Source organism: Aotus nancymaae, unplaced genomic scaffold (assembly GCF_030222135.1).
Source record: "Aotus nancymaae isolate 86718 unplaced genomic scaffold, 86718_ANA_hifiasm-v0.15.2.pri h1tg000108l, whole genome shotgun sequence".
In the NCBI taxonomy this organism is placed as follows: Eukaryota; Metazoa; Chordata; class Mammalia; order Primates; family Aotidae; genus Aotus; species Aotus nancymaae.
The window spans coordinates 33,258,060-33,281,390 of NW_026988523.1; the positions used below are offsets into that span (position 1 = coordinate 33,258,060).

The following is a 23,331-nucleotide window of genomic DNA, read 5'->3' on the forward strand; positions in this document are numbered from 1 at the left end:
TCCCACCCCGCCCGATTCCACCTAATCAGCTCAAGGGCCAGATCCTGTTGCTGGTCTCCCTACTTCCCCGGAGCAGTTAGGCCCGCCTCTCAGCGTTTCTGGAGCACCTGAGGATAGGGACCAAGTAACAAGAGTCCAGGTGTTGAGGTTAGACTAGTAGCTAACGTTTTCGGAAAGAGATTGTGTCAGGCTCTGTGCTAAGAACTTTACATGAAGTATTTATTCCTCATGACTATGAGGTAGATACTGTTACCCCTGGTTTACAGATGAGGAAAATTAGGGTCAAAAATTTTGTCCAAAGTTACATGTTAAGTGATAGAGCTGAAATTTGAACCCTGGTAGATAAGGAAACTAAGGCTCAGAGAGGTTAAGTAACCAGCCAGAAGTCAGACAGCTAGTGACTAAGCAGGGGTTTTAACCCAGAAACAACTGGTTCCACAGGCATTTTGTTGTTTTGAGACGGAGTCTCACTCTGTCGCCCAGGCTGGAGTGCATGCAGTGGTATAATCTCAGTTCACTGCAAACTCTGCCTTCCAGGTTCAAACTATCCTCCTGACTCAGCCTTCCAAGTAGCTGGGACTACAGGTGCACACCATCATGCTCAGCTAATTTTTGTATTTTTTGTTGAGACGGGGTTTCGCCATGTTAGCCAGGCTGGTCTCAAGCTCCTGACTTCAGGTGATCCGCCTGCCTCAGCCTTCCAAAGTGCTAGGATTACAGGCGTGAGCCACCATGCCAGTCTCCACAGGCATTTGAACATATTTTTCAAATTATTTAAAAGTCATACTGTGCATTGGAAATGAAATTATAATGGAGGACATGGTAACATAAAGCTGTAGGTAAATCCTACACAAACATCCATGCCCCCATTGTTTTTCTATTTCTTTCTTTTTGACACAGTCTCGCTCTGTCACCCAAACTGGAGTGCAGTGGCGCGATCTCAGCTCCCTGCAATCTCCACCACCCAGGCTCAAGCCATCCTTCCACCTCAGCCTTCCACCTAGCTGGCATTACAGGCGTGTGTGACCACGCCTGGCTAATTTTTGTATTTTTAGTAAAGACAAGAGTTTCACTATGTTGTCCAGGCTGGTCTCAAACTCCTGGCCTGAAGTAATCCACCCGCCTTGGCCTCCCAAAGTGTCAGGATTACAGGCATGAGCCACTGCACCCCCGCCCCGCCCCAACTTTTTTTTTTTTTTTTTAAATTAGAGATGAAGTCTTGCTGTGTTACCCAGGCTGATCTGAAACTCCTGGGCTCAGGAGGTCCTCCTGCTTCAGCCTCCCAAATAGCGGGGTGGGACTACAGGCGTACATCACTGCAAGCAGTATTCAACCCTTTTTTTTTTAATGAGACTCTGATGCCAGGCTGGAGCGCGGTGGCGCGATCTTGGCTCACTGCAACCTCCTACTCCGTGGTTCAAGCAATTCTCCTGTCTCAGCCTCCCAAGTAGCTGGGATTACAGGCATACACCACGACGCCTGGCTAATTTTTGTATTTTTATGGAGACAGGGTTTCTACTAAATCCCGTATTTTCGGTAGAGACGGAGTTTTCTTTTGTATTTTTGGTAGAGACATCATGTTGGCCAGGATGGTCTCGATCTCCTGACCTCATGATCTGCCCGCCTTGGCCTCCCAAAATGCTGGGATTACAAGAGTGAGCCACTGCACCCGTCTTTTTTTTTTTTTTTTTTTGAGATGGAATCTCCGTCTCCCAGGCTGAAGTGTAGTGATGTAATCTCTGCTCACTACAACCTCCACCTTCCAGGTTCAGGCAATTCTTCTGCCTCAGCCTCCAGCGTAGCTGGGATTACAGGCGCCTGCCACCACCCCTGGCTAAGTTTTGTATTTTTAGTAGAGATGGAGTTTCACCATGCTGATGGTCTTGAACTCCTGACCTCAGATCCACCCACCTTGGCCTCCCAAAGTGCTGGATTTAAGAAGTGAGCCACCGCGCCTGACCTAATTCTTATTTTAAATGGATTAAAACTTGTTTTTATGCTAGTATGGTGTCCAGGTAAAGAATATGGTCTCAAAAAAAAAAAAAAAAAAGAATATGGTCTCTAGAGTCAGACTGCCTGAGTTTGGATCTTGGCTCTCCCTCTAAACCATTGTGTGATTTGGCTGAAAGTTACTTAGCTCTATTCTCTATCCTCTAGTTTCCCCATCTATAAAATGGGAATAAGAGTAACCAGCTCACAGGTAATTGTGAGAATTATAAAATAATACCTTCGAAATGTTCAGGGCACTGCCAAGAATATAGTTAAAGTACTCAACATATTAACTATTTTGAGAACTTTTCCTTGCTTTTTCAACAATTTCACTCTCTTACCTCTAAATTCAGCTTCTGTTGGTATTCTACCCATGGTACCTGTCTTATACTGCACTGAAAAGCATTTCTCTTCTAACTGCAATATTTTAATGCTTTCAAAGTCCTTTCAGTCATTGAACACACATGATAGAGCACCTATTAGGTTATCAGGCACTCATCCATGTGCTTGGGATATAGCAGTGAATTAGACAAAGTCATTGCCCTCATTGAGGGTACGTTCATCTTTCCCTAACCTACTTCTTTGTCTATTATCAGTCCAATGCATTGTTTGCTGTCTGAAATGCCATCCTTCAAGGGCTTTGAGGAGATATGAAAAACATAGTGGTGGAATATACCAGCCCCAGGACGATAATAATAAGGCCCAAGAAAATACTTTTCAACAAGACCAAAATTAGGCCATGGAGGGTGACTTTCAGTCTGGAGTGATCAAGCTCTAAGGAAGACGAGTACATGAGGTCAGTACTGTAGTGGACATGACCTGTGCCCTGTGCAGGCTCTACCTATTTGTTTCCTTTTTGAAGCTGTGGATTATATAGCTAATCTTCAAATAACTTGCAGATGAGGAAAAACTGAGGTACATCAATAAAATAAATTGTAGGACATCATAAAATTGTTAAATGGCAGACACAAGATTTTCCTCAATTTTTAAAAAACTTTATAGAGACAGATGAAGTTTTATCATGTAGCCCAGGGTAGTCTTGAATTCCTGAAGTCAAGCGATCTACCTGCTTCAGCCTCCGCAAGTTCTGGGATTATAGGCATGAGCCTCCACACTCAGCCAATTTTTTTTTTTGAGATGGAGTTTCCTTCTGTTGCCCCAGCTGGAGTGTAGTGGTGTGTCCTCAGCTCACTGCAACCTCCACCAACCAGGTTCAATTATATCTCATGCCTCACCTCCTGAGTAGCTGTTATTACAGGTGCTGCCACCAGACCCCACAATGCCCAGCGAATTTTTTGTGTTTTTGGTAAAGATGGGGTTTCACCATATTGGCCAGGCTGGTCTTGAACTCCTGGCCTCAAGTAGTCCACTCGCCTTGGCCTCCCAAAGTCCTGAAATTACAGGCATGAGCCACCACACCCAGCCCCAGCCATTTTTTTTTTTTTTTTTTTTTTTTTGAGACAGAGTCTTTCTCTGGTTGCCCAGGATGAAGGGCAATGGCGCAATCTCCACTCACTGCTACCTCTGCCTCCCAGGTTCAAATTATTCTCCTGCCTCAGCCTCCCAAGTAGCTGGAATTGCAGGCATACGCCACCATGCCCAGCTAATTTTTTATTTTTAGTAGAGACGGGGTTTATCCATGTTTCTCCATGCTGGTCAGGCTGGTCTCCAACTCCTGACCTCAGGTGATCTGCCCGCCTCAGCCTCCCAAAGTGCTGGGATTACAGTAGTGAGCCACCACACTGGGCCAGCCCAGCCAATTTGTTTTTATATTTAAGCCTATACATTCTAAAGCCTGGGAGGAGAAATTGAGCCAGGTAACTTGGGCATAACCTTCCTCTCATACAATTCCCTAGACCATAGAACAGACAGATGTGTCAGATTCATGTTGAGTATTTTGCTATTAAAATTCCCAGATTTTTTTTCTTTTTTTCTGGGACAGTGTCTCACTCTGTCAGCCAGGCTAGAGTGCAGTGGCATGATCTCAGCTCACTGCAACATCCATCTCCTGGGTTCAAGCAAGCCTCAGCCTCCCAAGTAGCTAGGATTACAGGCATGAACTACTATGCCTAGCTAATATTTGTATTTTTAGGAGAGACGGGGTCTTGCCATGTTGGCCAGGCTGGTCTCAAACTCCTGGGCTGAAATGATCCACCTGCCTTGGCCTCCCAGAATGTTGAGATTACAGGAGTGAACCACTGTGCCCAGCCTAGATATTCTTGTGATTAAAGAATTCTGTAGTTCTCCCATCTGAATGCAAGTCTCTAGAAAGAGGCCCAGAAGTGAGACGCATAAGCTGGGAGAGAAAGTTGATTATTGTTACTGTTTGTGAACAAAAGGGTCCTCTAGACCAGTAAGACTGAATGCTCCATCAGAGTAGGGACTGAGCCCTGAAATTTTCTCTATAGTTCAGTGCAGTGCTGAGCACACTACACTCAACAGAAACTTGATTTTAAAATGATTTTTTTTTTTTTGAGATGGAGTTTCGCTCTTTTTGCCCAGGCTGGAGTGCAATGGCACGATCTTGGCTCACTGCAACCTCCAGTTCAAGTAATTCTCCTGCCTCAGCCTCCAGAGTAGCTGGGATTACAGGTGTGTGCTACTGTGCTCGACTAATTTTGTATTTTCTGTAGAGACGGGGTTTCTCCATGTTGGTCAGGCTGGTCTCGAACTCCCGACCTCAAATGATCTGCTTGCCTAGGCCTCCTAAAATGGTGGGATTTCAGGCGTGAGCCACCGTGCCCAGCCTTAAAATAATTTTAAAAGGGGAGGTCCTCTCTTGGAAAGGTCTTTGGGGGATGAAGCAGGGAGAGGTTTATCCTGGGGACTGGGGTCTGATGAGAAACTGGGGTGGCATGAGAGTTTCCCTCTGAGGAAAGCATCTCCTGGCAGACGAATGGCATTTCCTAAGCCCCTTGGTTCCCTTCTGTGCAGCTCCTCAAAGACACTGGAAAAGCATCCTAACATGCTCTAGACAGAACAGGAAAGGGTACTTTGGCTTGAAAGAATCAGCATCCAGAAGCAGTACTTCACTCTTCATCCAGTGATCTCCACCCCCGAGAAATGTGCTCTCCTAAATTATTTCCTCCATTGATACACCTGCTCTCCTTCCCCAAGGCATTTGTTTTGTTGGCTAATTCCCTTTGGTAATTGGTTTGCCACTCTGTTAGGAGTTGTTTCCTGTTTTTATTTCATTATACAGTAAAAAAAAAGAGAGAGCTCTTGAGTGGACCAAAGGGATAAGGAAAATGGTGCATGTTTTCCTGATGTCTACATGCAGCAAGTGCCTTAATCTTTGCCCCTATCTTCCTGGTGCTGTTGCCAGGCTGAGACCCTGGTTGGAGGAATAGAGCCTGCAGCTAGAGCAAGTAAGGCAGCCTAGGATGACTGCCAGGGCCTCCAGGATGCATGAGGGCTGCCAACACCAACTACTGGGGAGAAGATTGTTATTCCTGTGGAGGTGCTGGAGAAGGTTGGTGGGGGGAAGGTGGAAGAGAGGAAATAAGGCAGAGATGAAATAAGGCAGAGATGAGCTCAGGGCCCCCAGAGAATGGAGCCTTTGTGTGGGGTACAGATGAGGGACAAGGGGGTGATTGTGTGGGAGGGCCGGAAGTGCCACACAGACTGGCACCACCATAGTCAGCACCAGATTCACCCTTCTGCTCTGAGAACTCCCTGTGCCCCAAGGGGCCAGTCCCAGACATGGTCAGGGGAAGCAGGGTATGCCTGAAGACTATAAAGGATGGGAAGGTGGAAAGGCAGATATATAGCCAAGGGAAAATGAGAGGTATCCCCCATTTCCCAGACCCAGGGAACAGGAGGCCGAAGGAAAAAGACAGAAGCAGCTTTTACTATATTTACATCCAACAAAACTTCGCAGGGAACAATTCTTATTGCACAGGTCAGGGCCTGGGTGGGTGAGGCATTCCCCAAGGTGGGGCGAGCAAGAAAAATTAGGACTGGAGGGGGCACCAGTTCTTCCTCAGGGGAGCTTGAGACTCCTCTAGCTCCCAATCTGACTTTGGAACTACAAACCACCAGACCATGGTGCCCTACTTCCCTTCTCTTTCTCACTCTCCATAAGAACGTCATAAGCAAGGGGGCTGTGGCTCCAGAATAAATAACTTAAAATAAAATACAAACACTCAGGTAGAAAGGCATGGAGAGCCTTGGGCTCCTTCAGCAACGCCAGGGAAAAGGGACCATTATTGGTGGAGAATGAGCTCCCTACCTCCCATTCAGGGCAAAGGCTCAGTAGCTCTGCATCTTTCCAGTTGTTTTTTAAAACAAAAACTTTTAAAATGACCAGGGCAATGCAGATCTGTGGGTACCCTGGAGGGGAGTTCCTGGTATAGGACAAGGGAAGAACAGAGCTGTACCAACACCCCCAGATCTCCCCCAACATCAGCACGAACAAACTGGGTAGGTTGGAGACGGGGGAATCAGGACTTTTGGTAACAGTGGGTCCCTCTTCCTGCTGTCCTCGATTGGAGCCTTTGACTGGGCATGCTTCCCAGCCTGTTTCCAACTCCATGAAGGGAACAGGGAAGCAGGTTAACTCTAGAATCCCTTCTCCCTCATTTCCCGACCCCAGGCTGGAGAGGGAGGATTAAGGGTCTCTAGCATTCTGGAGGTGCTCCAAAACATTTTCGGCAGTCAATGGCCTTGGGAGTGGGCATCTGTGCCCGCCGCTGCCTCAGTTCCTCCTTGCCCATGCTGCTGGCCAGCTTGTTAAAGGCGGACTTGTACTTCTTATCGAAGGCCACTAGGGAAGAAGGTGGAAGTCAATACATTAGGACCCCAGCCTCCCACACCTGGCCCCAGATCCCTAAACTCCTCAGCGCCTTGCCTGCTCCCTCACCTATATCCACATGGTCCTTGCCCAGAGCAGCCATTGTCAGGAACAAGATCTCACGGTAGATTCCCCTGTGGTGGAGGCAGAAGTATGTGAGCAAGGTAAAAGGGGTGCAGAGCCCGGGACGGGCCAGGGACCACCCAGATGGTAGCATCATACCTCTGCAGGTGCAGGCCAGTGGGTGGGGGCCCTAGAGTTTCCAGCAGGAGCCCCACAGCCTTGTGCACTTCATTGAGTCCAACATGGCGCAGCACCGACTCCAACAATGCCAAACTAAGGGATGCAGGTACTGGGCCTGGCCATACCACCCGCTGGGGGATCTGGCCTGGATGAAAGGAAGGGAAGCCACCAGGATCACTGAGCCCTCTGGGTATAGGACCCACCCTCCCAGCCCAGGCCAAATACCAGACTCACTGTGGACCCTCCAGAGCACATAGAGAGGTGGGCAGCTATTGGGGTCAGGGGTCAGTACATCCCACAGCAGCCGTACCTGAACAGAGGCTGGATCAGGGGTTAGCCAAGGAGATGGGGCCTGGGGGAGCCAAGACGGGAGACAGTTAGGCTCAAGGAATGGGAGGCAGAGGATAAGAAATGGACAGGTGGTGCCAAAGAGACAGTGGGACATTACAGGACACAGCCAAAGAGAAGAGGGAAAGGAATTCTCATTCCCTCAAGAATGTAAGCTCTCGAGAGCAAGGACTGTTCTGTAATCTGCTACATAACTAGTACCTAAAACTGCCTGGAACATAAAAAGCAGTCAATACTGGTGGAACGAACAGACAATATGAATGAATCATTTTTTAGGTACCAGGCTCTGCACAAAGTTGTCTATACACCCGCCCAGTGAGATAGGTGCTTATGCCATTTTACAGATGACAAAATTGAGGCTCAGAGTGGTAAAGTGAAAGGGCCAGGATTCAAACCAGGTGGAACAGACTCCACAGCCCATGCTCTTTCTACAGTGCCAAGGACGCAGCAGACAAACAGCTGAGAGATGAGGAGGGAGGCACTTAGGAAACAGGGAAACAGGGGCCACATGGGGGCACCGACCTGGGGGTGTGAAGGCCCATCACAGGAGGCCAGCACCAGGCCTGGTAGAATACTGGGCAGGCGTAGCCGTTGGAAATACCACAGAAGGTTCCAGAAGATGATAGGGTGGGCAGAAGGCAGCTCAGGCAATGCCAGCACCTCACTGCCCTCGTTCTCTACCAGTGACTCCAGCTCCTTACGCAGCACCAGGGGGCTCAGGTATGCCCATGCCTCACTCTCAACCCGCCGGGAGGCTCCCTATCAGGCACAAAGGGGGAGGGCAGTAGAGGGAATGTACATCCCCAGAGCCTTGCCTCTCACTGAGCCACCACATCCAACAGCTTCTGGGATGCCCCTTGCCCGTAAGGGAAAGAGATGTGCCCATCTCTCTCTGGCACCCCACAAGCCCCACACAGGGCTACAATCCCATTCCTCATGCCCCTTGGCCCAGCCCTTACCCCCATGTGCCCATTGCAGAGCTGGGGCTCATCCAGAGCAAGGCAGAGCCTGCGGTCACTGAGCACAGGGCCAGGACCCCCAGGGACAGGAGCATCTCTGCTGCCACTGGCACCAGCAGGCTTAGGGCTGGGAACCCTGCAGGGGGACAGCAGCAGAGGTCAGCTCTTGGACCTTCACCTCCCTTCCCCACCCACAGCACTTGCCCCACCTTGGGCACCTGGGGCGGAAATCAAGGGTCTGGACACTGAGCAGGGGCACAAAGGGGCAGGCGCAGAAGGGGCAGGTTGTGTTGAGGTTAGAATCATCAGGTGCCCAGCCAGCCATGATTTCCTCATCGTACACCAGTGAATCACAGGCGCGGCACAGGGAGCAGCTGGACAGCAGAATCTGTGGACAGGGAGAGTCGGGAAGTAGGCCCTGTCTGGCCGCCAGCACTCTGGAGCCCATGCCCCTGCCCCAGCCCTTCCCACCCCCTTCCCATCTCCTGCCTTTGACAGGGTAACTGTGTGCTATGTGAGTTCAAGCACATCTGTGTGGGAGGGTGTTATCCTTACTTCCAGGGAAGGTGACTGGCAGGCGCCAGGGGTGTCACTGAGGCGCTCTGAGGAACGGCGAAGACTCAGGTTGCTGAGAGAAGATTCTGAGAGGTCCCACTCACTGCCCAGAGAGGCCGAGCTCTGCCATGACATAAGAAACCATGGTCAGCCAACCCCATGTTCTTCTACCCAAGAACCCTTTTTGGACATTTTTCCAGTTGTAGCCCTCCCCAAGCCCGCTAATGCTAAGCTGTCTGGACCCTCCTTCGCTGGCTACCTCAGAGGCAGTGGATCCAGGACGCTCCCGGGGGCGCAGAAGGCTGTCCATGGGGCTGCGGCGGGCTGGGGGAGGCAGGTCAGGAGGCAGCTCAGGTGGGGGAATGCGGGAGGTGGGGGAGTGGCGGGAAGGAGTAAGCAGCTGCTGGAGGCGGGCACCCAGCCCTCGCCGGGGGGTGCCTGCCTCATCCTGTCGCCCGCCAGCCTTGGGTCCCCGCCCACTTAGCCCTTCCAGGGCCTCAGTGGACTGGGCACTCAGGGCTGAGCCGGAGCCACCTGGGCTGCCTCCAGGGACTGGCTCTTCTCCCGTCAGGCTCAGGTCTGAGAGGCTTCCATCGTGCCAGGGCACAGGTGATCCCCGGGGTTCCAGGACCCCCAAGGCCTCTATCACTGCAGCACAGAAAAGAATGAGGGAAGATGGAGCCCAGCCTCTCCACCAGCTTCCCCTTTCCTGAGTAAACATAATTCCTGGCTGCACAAACTCTGGTGCCACAACCCCCACCATGATGACATTCTGGGCAGGATTCCCTCAGAGTCTACAGCACCCACCACAGAGGGCTGCCCTCCACTCTGTCTCTGGTCTTCCCTGCCTCACTAGCAGGTGGTTAGAAAAGCTGATTGGGGGAGTGGGGGAGCCAGACAAGGGCACTCACTGTGGGCCACACCAGCCTCCACAGTGGGCTGTGCCCCTCGGGCACTGCCCAGGCTACCACTCTTCACCAGGCGTCCAGGGGGTGAGGCCGGGTCTCTCAGACTTCGCCCAGCCCAAGTAGTCTGGCGCTGAAGGGTGCGAGTAGGGGAAGGGCGCTCCAGATAGGGCTCTGTAAAAGACGAGAAGGGGTTTAGAGGCGGCCGGCTAGGAACTGAGTCCCCTGTTCCAAAATAGAGCTCCTTAGATGGACCTGGGTTTTCAGGGTTCCTCCCAGGCAAAACTTTATCCATTTTGTTGCCAGCCACATGTAATTTATCAGTCTCCAGAAACCGAATGCCAACCATTAGACCAGCCCCAGCTCTCCATGCCTTTCCCTTCCTGAGCCCAGCTACTCCATCCCCAAGCCTGTCTCACCAGGCCCTACCCACCAGCCTGGGAGCTGCCTGCGTCTTGATGTGCTGACACCTGCTGCTGCTGCTGCTGCTGCTGCTCCTGCTGCTGCTGCTGTCGCCGTTCTCTCAAGGGCTGGCGGAACTGAGCAGCCCCCAGGACAACATTCCGGAGCTTGGCCCAGCGCAGGCGCCCACCTGGTGTGCCAGATGGCCACTTGCTTTCCAGCACAGCCTACCAAGCACAGTGCCCATCAGGATGGCCCACTCCCACACCCTGACCCTGCCTCATACCCACTCCCTGTCCTGGAGCCCCAAGGACCACCTTCCCTTGCAGACATCCTGCCTAGGACTGTCCTGCCAATGGCTCAGCCAGGAACAAGAGCCCAGAAGAGAGAGTAGGCAGCAGCTGCCTCCCAAGAGGCCTAGAAGAAGCCAGTGGCAATGGAGAAAATGTGTATCCAGACCCTGCTGCTTACAAATATAAACTATATGGCTCTGAAGAAATCATTTCATTTATTTGGTTATTAGTTTCCTCATCTAAAAACAGGAGGCAGTTTAGTATCATGGCTAAAGGCCTGAATTCAGGAGATATGGATATGCCTCTGCCCATATTCTTTTTTTTTTTCCGAGATGGAATTTCACTCTTGTCATCTAGGCCAGAGTGCAGTGCAGTGGTGCAATCTCAGCTCACTGCAACCTCTGCCTCCCAGGTTCAAGTAATTCTCCTGCCTCAGCTCCTGTGTAGCTGGGATTACAGGCGCCCACCACCATGCCCAGCTAATTTTTGTATTTTTAGCAGAGACAGGGTTTCACCATTTTGGCCAGGCTGGTCTCGAACTCCTGACCTCAGGTGATCTGCCTGCCTTGGCCTCCTGAAGTGTTGGGATTACAGGTGTGAGCCACCTCGCCCAACCCTGTGCCCATATTCTAAGTCCTTAACTTCTTTGCTGTGGGACCTTGGACAAGTTACTAACTCTCTGCAGCCTCATCGCCTCATCTATAAGATGGGGATAACAATCATCCCACCTCATAGGACTATTGTGAAGATAAGATGATGTAAAATGTGTGATGCCTATGGACCAGTGCCTGGCTTAGCGGCTAACACTATTAGTTGCAGACAGGGCTGTCATTAGTGGGAATCAAAGTAGCCTCCTCTGAGAAACTGTAGGTGCTAAGGCACCACAGGAATGCACTGTGGATGACAGTGGTTCCAGGACCTAGGCAAACGATACCAGCCCAATCTCCAAGGAGCGAGGGAAGCAGCAGCATCCTCCCCTCACACACCCTGGCACAGCTGCCATCCCACCCCTCACTCCAAAGTAGGTACCTTATTGTAGTATCCATAGGTGATGGTGTTGGGCACAATGCCTGCTTGCCGCATCTCCAGCATGACCCGCACAGAAAGCACAGGCTGCCCGTAGTGTGAGCAGAGCTGCATCAGCACCCGGTAACACACCTGGGCCAGGAGAGGGTCAGGACAACGGGAGACTCACTCCCAACCAAAACCAAAGTCTCAGCAAGCACCCTCTTCCATCCTCCCCAATTCTCACAGACATCACTGGCCCCTGGCAGGTCCTGGGGCTGCCTCAGAGCCACCCACCCTTTCTGCTGACCCTGCCATTCTACAGTCTCCACTGCTATACCCTGAACATGCTTATTCACTTGATGAATGTTTACAGATAACCTGCCCCGCTCTGGGGCTCTACAACTTCTTTCCTTAGTCTCCACCAAGTTTCCCTCTCACAGCCCCCTCCAGCTGCACATGGCTCACAGGGCCTGGGTGTGGGCGTGGCCACACAGATTGCCTACCTCGTCAGGGAGCACCACCTTGCCGCTCTCCATCTGGCGCAGCACATGGTAGGCCGTGTGCAGGGCCTGTACCCGGGAGGGCGCCGACCGCACATAGGCGGGCAGACACAGGAACCACAGCCCATAGCAGTGCCCCAGCAGGCACCGGGCCCATAGCTCAGGCACAGCTGCTGACTTCTGTGCCATCCGCTGTGCAACCTTCATCTCCTAGGTAGGATAGGGGACACATCAGGGTGAGTACAATGCCAGGTCATTTTTATTATTTATTTATTTAAGACAGGGTCTTTCTCTGTCACCCAGGCTGGAGTGCAGTGGCGCCATCTCAGCTCACTGAAGACTTGACCTCCTGGGCTCAAACATTTCTCTCACCTCAGCGTCCCAAGTAGCTGGGATTACAGGCACGCACCACCAGGCCTGGCTAAATGTTTTGTACTCTTTGTAGAGACAGGGTTTTGCTATGTTGCCCAGGCTGGTCACAAATTCCTGGGCTCAAGTGATCTGCCTGTCTCAGCCTCTCAAAATGCTGGGATTAAAGGCATGAGCCAGGACAGACCTTAAAATGGTGTGGGGAGAAGTAGCACCTTCTGTGAGGAAGTCTGTGCCCTGAGGAGGAGGAAGGATGCTGTACTCCATAGGCTGCTGTACTCCACAGACTGCAGCCCTGCCTGGAGCCTCGTGCAGAGAGGCTGGCCCTGGAGAATGGGCAGGTGCCGTAGAAGACATGACCAGCCCCTGGATTCCCAGAGTGCTCAGAAGACGAAGGTGATGACGATGATGATATGACAGTGATAATGGCAACTAATGTTTATACAGGGTTGGTTATGTGCTAAGCACATTTAAACTCCTAACAATCTCATGGGGTAAGTACTATTAATATCCCCATTTTATAGATGAGGAAACTGAAGCAGCAGCAGCCCTAAGCCTGATCCAGGTCCCTCAATGCGGTCCACCCACTGCTTACCTGTTTGGTACGGCGAGGAGCAGGACTGCTGGGGGCACTACGGGAAGGGCCCGGCACAGGCAGGGCCCCAGGCTGCTCCTGAAGAGACTCAAACAGCTCAGCCCGTAGCTCTGGGAACCCATCGTAGCTGGAGGGCAGAGAGAAGCAACATCAGGGCAAGCAGCACCAGGGCCACGCAAGTTGGACTGGACCAGCCTATGGTCCACGTGAGGGAACAAAAGACTCACCAGTACTGGGGAGTGGAATCACTGCCCTCTGGTACGGGAGGCTCCTCGGGAGGTGTGATAAAGACAGTGAGCTCACTTCCTGACAGCTCCTCTAGCTCCACTAAGGGTGTCGGCTCAGGCTTCTCCTGCTCTGGGTGGACCTGGAGAAGGATTATAAGAGAGCGGGTGTTGAGACGGTGGGCATGGAGCAGAGCCAGGGTGTCCAGATGATGGCATCTCTCAGGAGAGCTCATCCACAGGGAAGGAGACACAGCCTGGGAAGACGGAGAGTCAGGAACGGGAGGGTAGTAAGTCACGTGTGTGGAGCCAGCTGTGTATGGCTGCACAGGTTGTGCACTGTACAACTCCAGGAGTGCCATCCAAGTCACAGTTCAGATATAGAGTTGTGTTTAAAATGGCCCTGGGGCCAGACGCAGTGGCTGACGCCTGTAATCTCAGCACTTTGGGAGGCTGAGGCGAGTGGATCACTTGAGGCCTGGAGTTTGAGACCAGCTTGGCCAATGTGTCAAGTAGAAACCTATTTCTACTAAAAATACAAAAATTAGCTGGGCGTGTTGGCACGCACCTATAATACCAGCTACTGGGGAGACTGAGGCAGGAGAATCACTTGAACCAGGGAGCTGGAGGTTGCAGCGAGCTGAGATTATGCCACTGCGCTCCAGTCTGGGAGACAGCACAACTCTATCTCAAAAAAAAACAAAAATTAAAATTAAAAAGTTAAATAAATAAAATAAAATGGCCCTGGGGTCTACAGCCTGAACATGCCCAATCCTGTCTAAAATGGCCTGGGGGCAAGAGAGACAGTGAGAGGGAGAGTAGAGGCCAGTGAGTACACAGAAGGGATGATACCTTGTCAACACAAGAGTCGAAGAATTCGAGGGCAGCATGGCGAGCAGAGCCAAAGGAGCACTCCTCAATGAACTGTGAGAACATCTGTGTGTGCAGCAGCTGAGAGTAAAGTTTGTGGCTGGAGCGTTCCCGGGATTTGAGGAAGCCTGAGGGGGATGGGAATGGGGCAGAGGAGGGAGGTGACCAGGGCTCCCCACTACAGCCATAGCTTTTTTAAATCGCTTCTTGGCTGCCGCCCACTCAGGCCCAAGGCCATCATCTCTTGGATCCTCTGGCACAACTACCCTCATACCAAGCTGACCAGCTCAGCACCCCCAGCATGATGGTCCTAGAGAATCCCTCCCTTTGTGTGCCTGTGCCCACTGCCTCAGGCTGGGGCATCTCCAAGGGCAGGGTCCCTGCACAAAGCTTTGCCCATGGGAGCTGCTCACCACAGGGATTACTATGTCTACCCCAAGGCCGGGACTCCAAAGGGCAGGACCACAGCTGGTTCATCTTTGTAACCTAATTCCCCACAAGAGTGAATGTCTCAAAGCAGGTGTCCATAAAAACATTTGTTGGCCGGGCGCGGTAGCTTACACCTGTAATCCCAGCACTTTGGGAGGCCAAGGTGGGTGGATCATGGGGTCAGGAGATCGAGGTCATCCTGGCCAACACGGTGAAGCCCTGTCTCTACTAAAAATACAAAAATTAGCTGGGCGTGGTAGTGAGTGCCTATAATCTCAGTTACTCAGGAGGCTGAGAATTGCTGAACCAGGGACTCAGAGGTTGCAGTGAGCCGAGATGGTGCCACTACATTCCAGCCTGGCAACAGAGTGAGACTCCATCTCAAAAAAAAAAAAAAAAAACAACGGCATGGCTGCCAGCCCCCTCTTCCTTTCTGACAGAGCCCACCCCTTCCATGATACCATCTCCCAGCAGAAGACAGGCCCTCCATACCCTGCAGGAAGAAAAGGTTGTCAACATCACGAGCTCCCTCGGACGGGGCCTGGGTGAGTGGGCGCAGGAAGACTCGGTAGCCCTTCAGCAGACAGGCCATGAAGCGGAGGAAGGCTCCTTGGACTTCGCGCTCCAGCCGGGCCCGGCGGCCACACACTGCCTCATAGTCTGTCAGTAGGAACTCCAGGGATGCCTCCTCCTCAGGTCCAGTGTATGCTGGGGGCCAGTGCAGCCTGAGAGTCAGGGCTGGCTCCCATAGCGTTAGCCTCAACTCTGCCCTCACAGCCTCCATCCCCACCTCCAGCCTCTGACAGACCTTGCACCAGTAGCAACGAAAACATTACCTTCAGCTACAGGTTCAAGCTCAACATCTCCCACATGTTCAGGAATACTGTCTGCCCCTCCTTCTAGCTTCAGTTGGAATTGTAATCTCCCTCATTTCCAAGAAATGTAATCTTTTTTTTTTTCTTTTTAAAGATGGGGTTTCACCATGTTGGTCGGGCTGGTCTTGAACTCCTGACCTCAGGTGATCTGCCCGCCTTGGCCTCCAAAGTGCTTGGATTACAAGTGTGAGCCACCACACCCGGCCACGAAATGCAATCCTAACTCTGCTCACCTCCTCAAGAAATGCCCAGCTCCTCACAGACCTCCGCAAACTGGAGGTTTGAGGCCAAGGACAGTTCCCGGCCTCCCTCCCCACCCAGGCTTCTCACTCTGGTCCAGCTGCTGGTACAGGTTTGTCAGTGTGGCCAGCAGAACCTTGTAGGGTCTGCGGGGCAGGGTCCGAGGGGAGAGGAGCTTCTTTTCCTCAGTCCTGTGAGAGAAGCATAAGGGGAAGGAGTGGCAAGGTTCTGGGGAAAGGATGACAGGGCTCCTTGCCAGCCTCCCCTACTTTGTGCCTGAAGCTCCTTTTGAGCCCGTAGCGCTCCACACACCAGCCCATTCCTGCCCCCGCCCGGCAGCCCTCAAATGAGACCCAGCCTCTTACTGGAAGAGCGTGTTGGTATCAAGGTCGACACAGATGACATCAGCAGGAGGGTCATGCAGATCAAAGTAGCTGGAGTGGATACCCACAATGAATGGCACGGGGGCACTCAGCACATCTGCCAGCACCAGCGGGCACAGCGGAATGTAGGGGCACTGCCAGTGCAGTGGGAAGATCATCTGAAGCACCAGGCAGTGAGAACCAGTGAGCAGGGGGTTGAGGCAGCAGTTGGGGGCACAGGAGAGAGAGAGAGGGCATTGGCCTTGGTGAGTTGGTGCCTGCTGAGAGAGGCTGTTGGAAGTAGGCTTTAGAGAAGAGCCCCTGATGGAAGCTATGCATCCCTGCAGGCTGTGCCCAGGGAAAGGGGCTGAGGATCCTCCCCAAGGAAGGAAAAGGGAAGAGTCCAGGCAGGGATAGGGGCACCAGAAAGAACCACAGTTTTGGGGAAGGTGGGCCAGGAAGGGCAGCACTCACTGAGACGAGGGCCTCACAGACGCTGGTGAGCAGGTCTGGCCGCAGCGAGTGGACCAGCAGCTTGTGCTCTGTGAGCACAGCCAGCAGCAATGTGATAGCCAGCTCAGGGCCCAGGCTCTGCAGCAGCTGCAGGAAGCTGGCACCGCTGCAGGCAATGCCAAGGTGGGGAAACGGTCACCAGGAGACCCTGGAGACCTTCCCCAGATGCCAGGCACAGCTACCACCTGGACCCAGCCTGCATCAACCTCAACAGCCGCACCCATCTGCCTGGCACCTACCATGTCCTCGGTCATTAAAGCTCCCCTCCCCACAACCTGAGCACATACCTGAGGGGCAGGGGTGAGGATACCGGCTGGCAGAGGAGCAGGTTGTCATAGGGAGACATCTGGGAGGGAAGAAGACACGGCTCAGGGTAATGATGCCAGCCCCACTCCTTCCCTCAGCCCAGCCCCAGCCTCAGCTCTCACCTGCACTAGGATGCGGGGTCTCTGTGGGGAAGGGAAGGGGACGTTGTGAATGAAGTGGGAGATGTGCCTGGGGGACAGAAAAACAGGTCAGAGCACATTCCCCCGTCCAGACCTGTCCTACCTCCACCTCTCCTCAGCTCTTCCCCCTGTTCTCAAGAACCTTATTCCTTCCTGAACCCCACTTTGAGACCTGTGTCAGCCAACGGAGCCTCCATTATGCATATAATTTGTGCAGATCAGAAAAGAGATCCTCCCTGGGCATACACAGCCCCTTGGCAGGACCTAACTAGAACATTGAGACTGGATTTCAGGCCCTGCTCCCCTCCTCGGCCCACGGCATTTTTGCAGTGGACGAGCTGTACAACCATGTACTGCAGCCCTGTCCCTTACCCCGGGCCCAGCCCTCCCCTAACCCACATCTGAATCTCTCCCATCTTGCCTGGCCCCCTTATTCCTTCCTAACCCCTTCCCAATAGTACAGGAGCCACGCTCACGCTTCCAAGGGCAGGCGGTGGGGGCCTGAGACGGAGTAGCGGTAAAGGAAGGTAAGGAAGGCGCGGAAGGCAGGGAAGGCAGGCCAGCGGGACAGGACAGCGATGGCGCGCCGGCTGCGCACGGCTCTGCCCCCCAGTGCCCGGCCCCGCTCCACGGCGCTCAGCAGGCCCAGTGCCCGTGCCTGCCGCTCTGACAGCCTGGCCCTCGGGAACGCCTCATAGAATTGCAGGGCGGCACCATACACCTGGCAGGGGGCAGAGGGGTGGTCAGGCAGGCCCTGCATAGCCCAGACCCCTTGCCACACTCCACACACCCACCTTATCACCAGCTGCACCCGTGAGCACAAAGGTGGAGAAGACGGGCACGGGGTACTTGGTCTGGGCAGGCCAGCACTCGATAGTGGCCCCCATGGGCAGGCAGAAGACGGGCACTGACTCAGGCAGCGGGAACGCCTCATTGTCCTCCTCCGGGTAGCGGCCCAGCAGCTCTGCACCCCCAGCAGAGTTGGGGGTACCCAAGAGGAGCAGGGTCCATCAGACTCCAAGGGAAAGAAACCAGGGGATCCCAGAGAAGGCCCAACTGGCAAAGGGGAAGTCAATTCCGGGGACGCTTAAGGTGCCTGCCAAGAGGCACCAGGGCAAAGGGATATAGGGTCACAGGACTGGAGGGATAAAGGGGCCACTCACCTGCCTCGTACACCAGTGTGTTGGCCTTCGCCAGGCCCACCTTATAGCACAGGTACACTGCTGGGCCCCACTACCCCAGAAATGGCAAGAGACAAGCAGATACACAGCTAACAAAGGTTTCTGGGGGCCATTTTCTCTCTACCACACCTAAATGTTCTTTTGTCTTTAAAGCTCCCATTAATCCCAGTGCCCCAAGACCAGAGTTACCCCTCTGGACCCACCCCTGTGGTCAGAGCCTTGGTCCTGGGATGCCCTTTGTTCCCAGTGTCCACACCCACCCTTACACCAAGAGGGTCCAGGTATGAGCTCTTGGTCCCACTCACCATGCCAGGGTTGAGGTTGCGGGGCAGCCGGCAGTAAGTATGAGGAGTGCCCTCGCCCTTACTGGGCAGCACCAAGCAGAGGTCAGTGATGCCCAGGGCATGCAGCCCTGCCCCCTCTGCTGCCCGCCGGTAAGTGAGGTAGGTGCGGGGGTGCCCGGGGCCTGGAGGGGCCAGGTTTGCTGAGTGGCTGTAGGGTGTCGTGTCAAGCACTTGGAAGCCGGGCTTGGGACGTTCCTTCCCCTCATACAACACCCTTAGCACAGAGAGCAGAGAGAGATGTTGGGAGGTCAGGGTAGAGGACAAAGACCCAACCCTGCCAGATCTGCCTATCAGTCCCCTAAACCTGCCTTACACCTGCAGCCTTATCAAACTCTAACACCAGGGCCCACCTCTTTTTGCTGAACTCTGTCCTTCAGAATCCTGTGCCCTCTCTTATGCCTTTGGCCTTATTTCATGGTCAGTGACAACCCTGCATACCTTCTATGGCTCTCATTAATAAACACTAAGAATCAGCCGGGCGCGGTGGTTCATGCCTGTAATCCCAGCACTTTGGGAGGCAGAGACAGGTGGATCACCTGAGGTCAGCCATTCAAAACCAGCCTAGCCAACCTGGTGAAACCCTGTCTCTACTAAAAATACAAAAATTAGCTGGGCATGGTGGCTCGTGGCTGTAGTCCCAGCTACTCAGGAGGCTGAAACAGGAGAATCGTTTGCACCTGGGAAGCAGAGGTTGCAGTGAGCCAAGATCGCACCACTGCACTCCAACCTGGGCAACAAAGCGAGACTCTGTCTAAAAAAAATAAAAATAAAAATAAATAAGACGGGGTGCTGTAGCTCACGCCTGTAATCCCAGCACTTTGGGAGGCCAAGGTGGGCAGATCACAAGATCAGGAGTTCAAGACCAGCCTGGCCAACATAGTGAAACACCATCTCTACTAAAAATACAAAAATTAGCTGGGTGTGGGGGCACACACCTGTAGTCCCAGATACTTGGGAGGCTGAGGCAGGAGAATCACTTGAACCCGGGAGATGGAGGTTGCAGTGAGCCAAGACCACGGCATTGCACTCCAGCCTGGTGACAGAGCGAGACTCCATCTCAAAAAAAAAAAAAAAGGAATACAAGCTATCATTGACTGACTCTATGCTAAGTCTGTCACATGGGTTATCTCATTTAATCTCGACCATCCTATGAGGATGAATTATTTTCCCCAATTGACAGATGAGGAAAACAGGCCCAGAGGGGCTCAAAAACCTGCCTAAGCTCTCGGAGCTAGCAAGGAGCAGCACTAGCACATGAATTCGAATCTGTGAGGACTAAGTACATACACTTCAGTCCTTCCTACCCGGCCTCTGGCCCACCCAGCTCCCATCTCCACTGCCCTTCCCTGTGCCATAGTCCTACCTCCTCTCCCTATCTCACTGGAGTCCCTCCCAGCCTCCCTTGGTGCCAGAATGGGTAGGGGCACACACCCCAGCTCAACGAGGGGGGGCTTGTCACGGCCCCTGCGGTAGCAGATGACGGGTTGAGTTCCACCCAGAAGCCCAGCACTGAGTTCCAAGGGGTGGCCCCCGGCGGAAGCCTGGATGCACGTGTAGCCCTGGGGCACCTCCTCGCCCAGTGCCCTAGCAATGACTGCCACATCTGTGATGGGCTCAGCTGGCCGGGGAGGGCGCAGGGGCCCACTGGGTTCAGGAACCCACGTTTCCTCAGGGATGGGTGCTCCGTTCCCTGCAAGCCCAGCTACCACGAAGTAGTCCACCAGCCGGGGGGGCCGCTCCTCCGCCATGGCCCCCCCCTCACTCACTGCATCTGTAATGGTCAAGTGGGAGAGAGATGAAGCAAGGAAGGCTGCGGATTCCATGGCAACCAGGGTGCCCTCTTGCTCCCCTCCTCTTCCTAGTCCTTCCAAAGAAAGGCAGGATAAGGGGTCGGCCAATCCTGAACTCTCCCGCCTGTGACATCACCAGGCTTTCACTGCCCACAACAGCTTCTTAAAGAGACCAGGTCCCTCCCACCTAATGGTCCTGGCATTCTCCTCAGAGAACCTCGACTCCACCACACACAGCTAACCTGGGCTATGACATCACATTGTCCATGTGTCCCTTTTAAAGGCTCACCAGTTATCAGAGATCACAATGTTGCCTGTAATAGCCTTCCATGACATCATTCATGCTGGTCATGACATCAGGCCAACCTGAAAGTCTTTTTAAGGGTTTCTGACCTCCCTACTCTAGTTTTGACACCGTAAGAGCCTTGTGATCCTGCCAATGTTCTTAAAGGGCCCACTCCAAGGTTTCTAAGGGGCCCCCACAGGTTTCTGAGAAAGCCTACAGAGCCAAAGTTTTAGTCTTTTCAACGAACCCAAGTGTCCTTTCTCCTAGCTTAACTCTACCAATCTGGCCCAAAAAACAGTGTTGTCACACCTCCAAGATCCTTAGATAGCCCATTAGATCCAAAGTGGCTTGTAAGAGACAAGTCTCAGTCATCCCACACCCTCCACCATGGAGCCGAGAGATAGAAACAGGCCCACAACAGTCTACATCAGTCTAGTTCTCACCTGCCTCCATGGCCCAACCCGGGGGAGTAGGAGCCCCAAGGGTCCTGAGGCGCCCCAGGGTGCAGAAGCTGGAAAAGAGCCTGGTGGGTAGCTTGCAGCAGGGGCCCGGAGGCGTGGGGGGTGCTTCAGAGGGGAAGGGAGGTTACTTCCTGAAACAGTGGAGGGGAAGCTGCAACTCAGAGGAAGTCAGCCTGTGGGTGTGTGAGGTGGCAGTGGCAACGGCAGTGGTGGGGTTACCATTGAAGGTGTCAGCACACCATCATGCCAAGTTGGAACCTCAGACTATAGGACCCTGAGCAAGGCAGAGGAGGCTCAGAATGGTTCCAGGATGTGCAGTCCTACTAACCTCCCACTGTTCCCCAGAGAACAGGGAATAAGGAATCTCGTGGGGCCAGGTGGGCTCTCTACTTCACCTGGCCTCTGGACACACACACATACACACACACCAACCCCAGCTAAATTTAGACTCCACTTCTGGGAGGTGAAGCCAGGAGTCAGCGTCAGCCTCTTGATTTAACTCTGGGGCACAGACCTGTCCCTCATCCACTGCGGGCGAATGGGAGTCCTATGCCCAAGGCAGCAGGCAGAGGCCATTAGGTGGGACCTTCTAAGGGGCAAGTGGGTGGCACACGTCGCAGGACCTGCGCACCAGGGCCTCCCCTCACCAAGCCAGGGAAGAGTCCTGCAGAAAGCAGCCCTTTCTCCTTAGGGAAGGCAGTCAGCACAGGGCCCACTCCGGGTCCCCACGCCCGCGTGCTGGGTGACGGGAAGTTCAGGTTGGGGCAGAGGGCGCGCCGACGGGGAGGAAGCTGAGGAAGGAGCAGGAGGGCAGAGAAGCAGGCGCGCCGGCGGCCCGAGGACGTGACGGCAGCAGCGCCGGTCGCCGCGTGACCCGAGCAGGAGGGAGGGCGGCTCCGGCTCCGGCACCCGCGGGAGCAGGAGGGGTGCAGGAGGCCGGGCACGGCGAGCTAACTCCGGGCGGTGCCCTCCCCTCCACTTTCACTTCCCCAGGAGAGAGGAACCGGAACCAGATGTGCAGCGCTGGACAGCAGCTGGGGGCCATTCCCCGCCCGCGCTCCCTCCCGTCCGTCCCCGCCTGCCGCCCCGCCCGGTCCAGCCCCTACCTGCCTGCCCCGCGCTTCCCGGCCGGCCGGCCAGCTGGCGGGTGGCTCGGAGGGCGAGCTGGCGGGCCGGCGGGCAGCGGGGCTACCCGGCCCCGGACATGGCGCACCCGACTTGGGCGCCGCTCCCGCCCGGGCTGTGAGTGAAGGAAGAAGAGGCGGCCGAGGACAGCAGGGCGCGGGGCGCCGTGGAGGGAGATCCGGGCGGTCCCCGCGTCCCCGCCGCGCTGCGCCACGCGGGGACTGTGCTGCCGCGCTGCTCGCTCGGGCGGCTCGGTCCTCCCAGCTCCCGCGGCGCCGGGGACCTAGCGCTCCTCAGCGCGCCCCGCTTTCTCTACTCCCCCCACCCCCGCTCCGGGCCGCGGGCGCCGCCGCTACCCTCACCCCCTCTCCTCGGCCGGCGGCCGTGACCCTGGCAAGCGTCTGCCCAGCGCCCAGCCGCCTGCAGCCCGACCCCTGGCGGCTGGGAGGGCCCCCTGCACCCAGGTAGCTTCCCACCATCCAGCCCCGTGCCGCAGGACACTGACCCCAGGCGACCCTGGGGTCCGCAGTACGCTCCCTTCCTGCCTGGGTCCTGCAGTCAGATGTAGCATGCATGATGTGGGCGAAGATGAAGCCCCGAAGGCCTAGACTACGGGGACCCAGGTGGCTCTCCCGACTTCCAGGTTTAGGGCACAAAGCATTCCCTTCTGGCCAGAACCAGCAGCTCTCAGTTCTCTTTTCTGAAAATGACAAGAGCTTTGGAAAGAGGAAGGGGAGAGGCCAGGACTGCCGGGTGTGGAATAGAGCAGTGGAGGTGGGGGTAAGGTAACTGAGGGGGAACTACTATTCTCACTATGCTGGGTCGGGGAGAGAGTGCAGAGGCCCAGACTGCTGGTCCAAGGGCTAGCCACCCAATCCAGAAAGAGAAAACCTTCACAACATGCTTGGCACTGAAGGATCTGTTGAATTAAAACTCAAGTGAATGAGTGGTGAAGAGTGGAGAGGGTGAAGTGAATTCATGCATGGTGAGGGGGTGGGGATGAAGGCTTCCCTGAGACCTAGGAGCACTTCAGACCTGTGGGCTCAGCCAGAAATCACCTCCTCACCCCCTGACTCACTGCCAGGCCTGGGGTTGAGGAAGAACTTGTCTGACCACTCAAAGTCCCCATCCTCAGAGCTGCAGCAGGGCCCTGGACAGACAGGAGGACACAGGAAGTGATTTCCTGCTGCCATGGAAGGGTACATCCATGCTGGGTACAAATTCCAA

The 23,331-nt window shown here is 54.2% G+C and overlaps 1 protein-coding gene across 3 annotated transcripts; it reads right to left on the minus strand.

Moving 5' to 3' along the window:
- Positions 1-5,817: 5,817 nt before the first annotated feature.
- DENND4B (DENN domain containing 4B) lies at positions 5,818-22,798 on the minus strand. Of its 3 annotated transcripts, none has more exons than XM_012476148.3 (28): positions 22,610-22,798; positions 19,874-20,213; positions 18,404-18,656; positions 18,081-18,150; positions 17,712-17,881; positions 17,394-17,638; positions 16,900-16,966; positions 16,759-16,817; positions 16,433-16,577; positions 15,962-16,137; positions 15,687-15,787; positions 14,974-15,189; positions 14,035-14,180; positions 13,186-13,325; positions 12,959-13,085; positions 11,998-12,204; positions 11,516-11,644; positions 10,225-10,420; positions 9,798-9,965; positions 9,146-9,534; positions 8,887-9,009; positions 8,550-8,719; positions 8,332-8,467; positions 7,895-8,131; positions 7,259-7,376; positions 7,004-7,169; positions 6,851-6,915; positions 5,818-6,754 (listed from the first exon to the last, which is right to left on the minus strand). In XM_012476148.3, exons 1-28 carry the CDS (start codon positions 22,677-22,679, stop codon positions 6,609-6,611), a joined length of 4,575 nt encoding a protein of 1,524 aa, XP_012331571.1. In that variant the 5' UTR covers positions 22,680-22,798; the 3' UTR covers positions 5,818-6,608. The 3 variants fall into 3 exon arrangements, with proteins under 3 accessions (XP_012331571.1, XP_064226858.1, XP_012331573.1); XM_064370788.1 differs by lacking the exon at positions 22,610-22,798 and adding an exon at positions 21,412-21,767; XM_012476150.2 differs by lacking the exon at positions 22,610-22,798 and adding an exon at positions 20,962-21,767.
- Between the last annotated feature and the right edge of the window lie 533 nt (positions 22,799-23,331).

Excerpts from the sequence above, each read along its gene's own strand:
- DENND4B (XM_012476148.3), bottom strand. The coding sequence starts at position 22,679 with ATGCATGCTACATCTGACTGCAGGACCCAGGCAGGAAGGGAGCGTACT. Across the intron at positions 9,966-10,224 it reads CGCAGGCAGCTCCCAGGCTG|AGCCCTATCTGGAGCGCCCT; the intron begins GTGGGTAGGGCC and ends CGTCTTTTACAG. Across the intron at positions 8,132-8,331 it reads TCTGCAATGGGCACATGGGG|GGAGCCTCCCGGCGGGTTGA; the intron begins GTAAGGGCTGGG and ends TGTGCCTGATAG.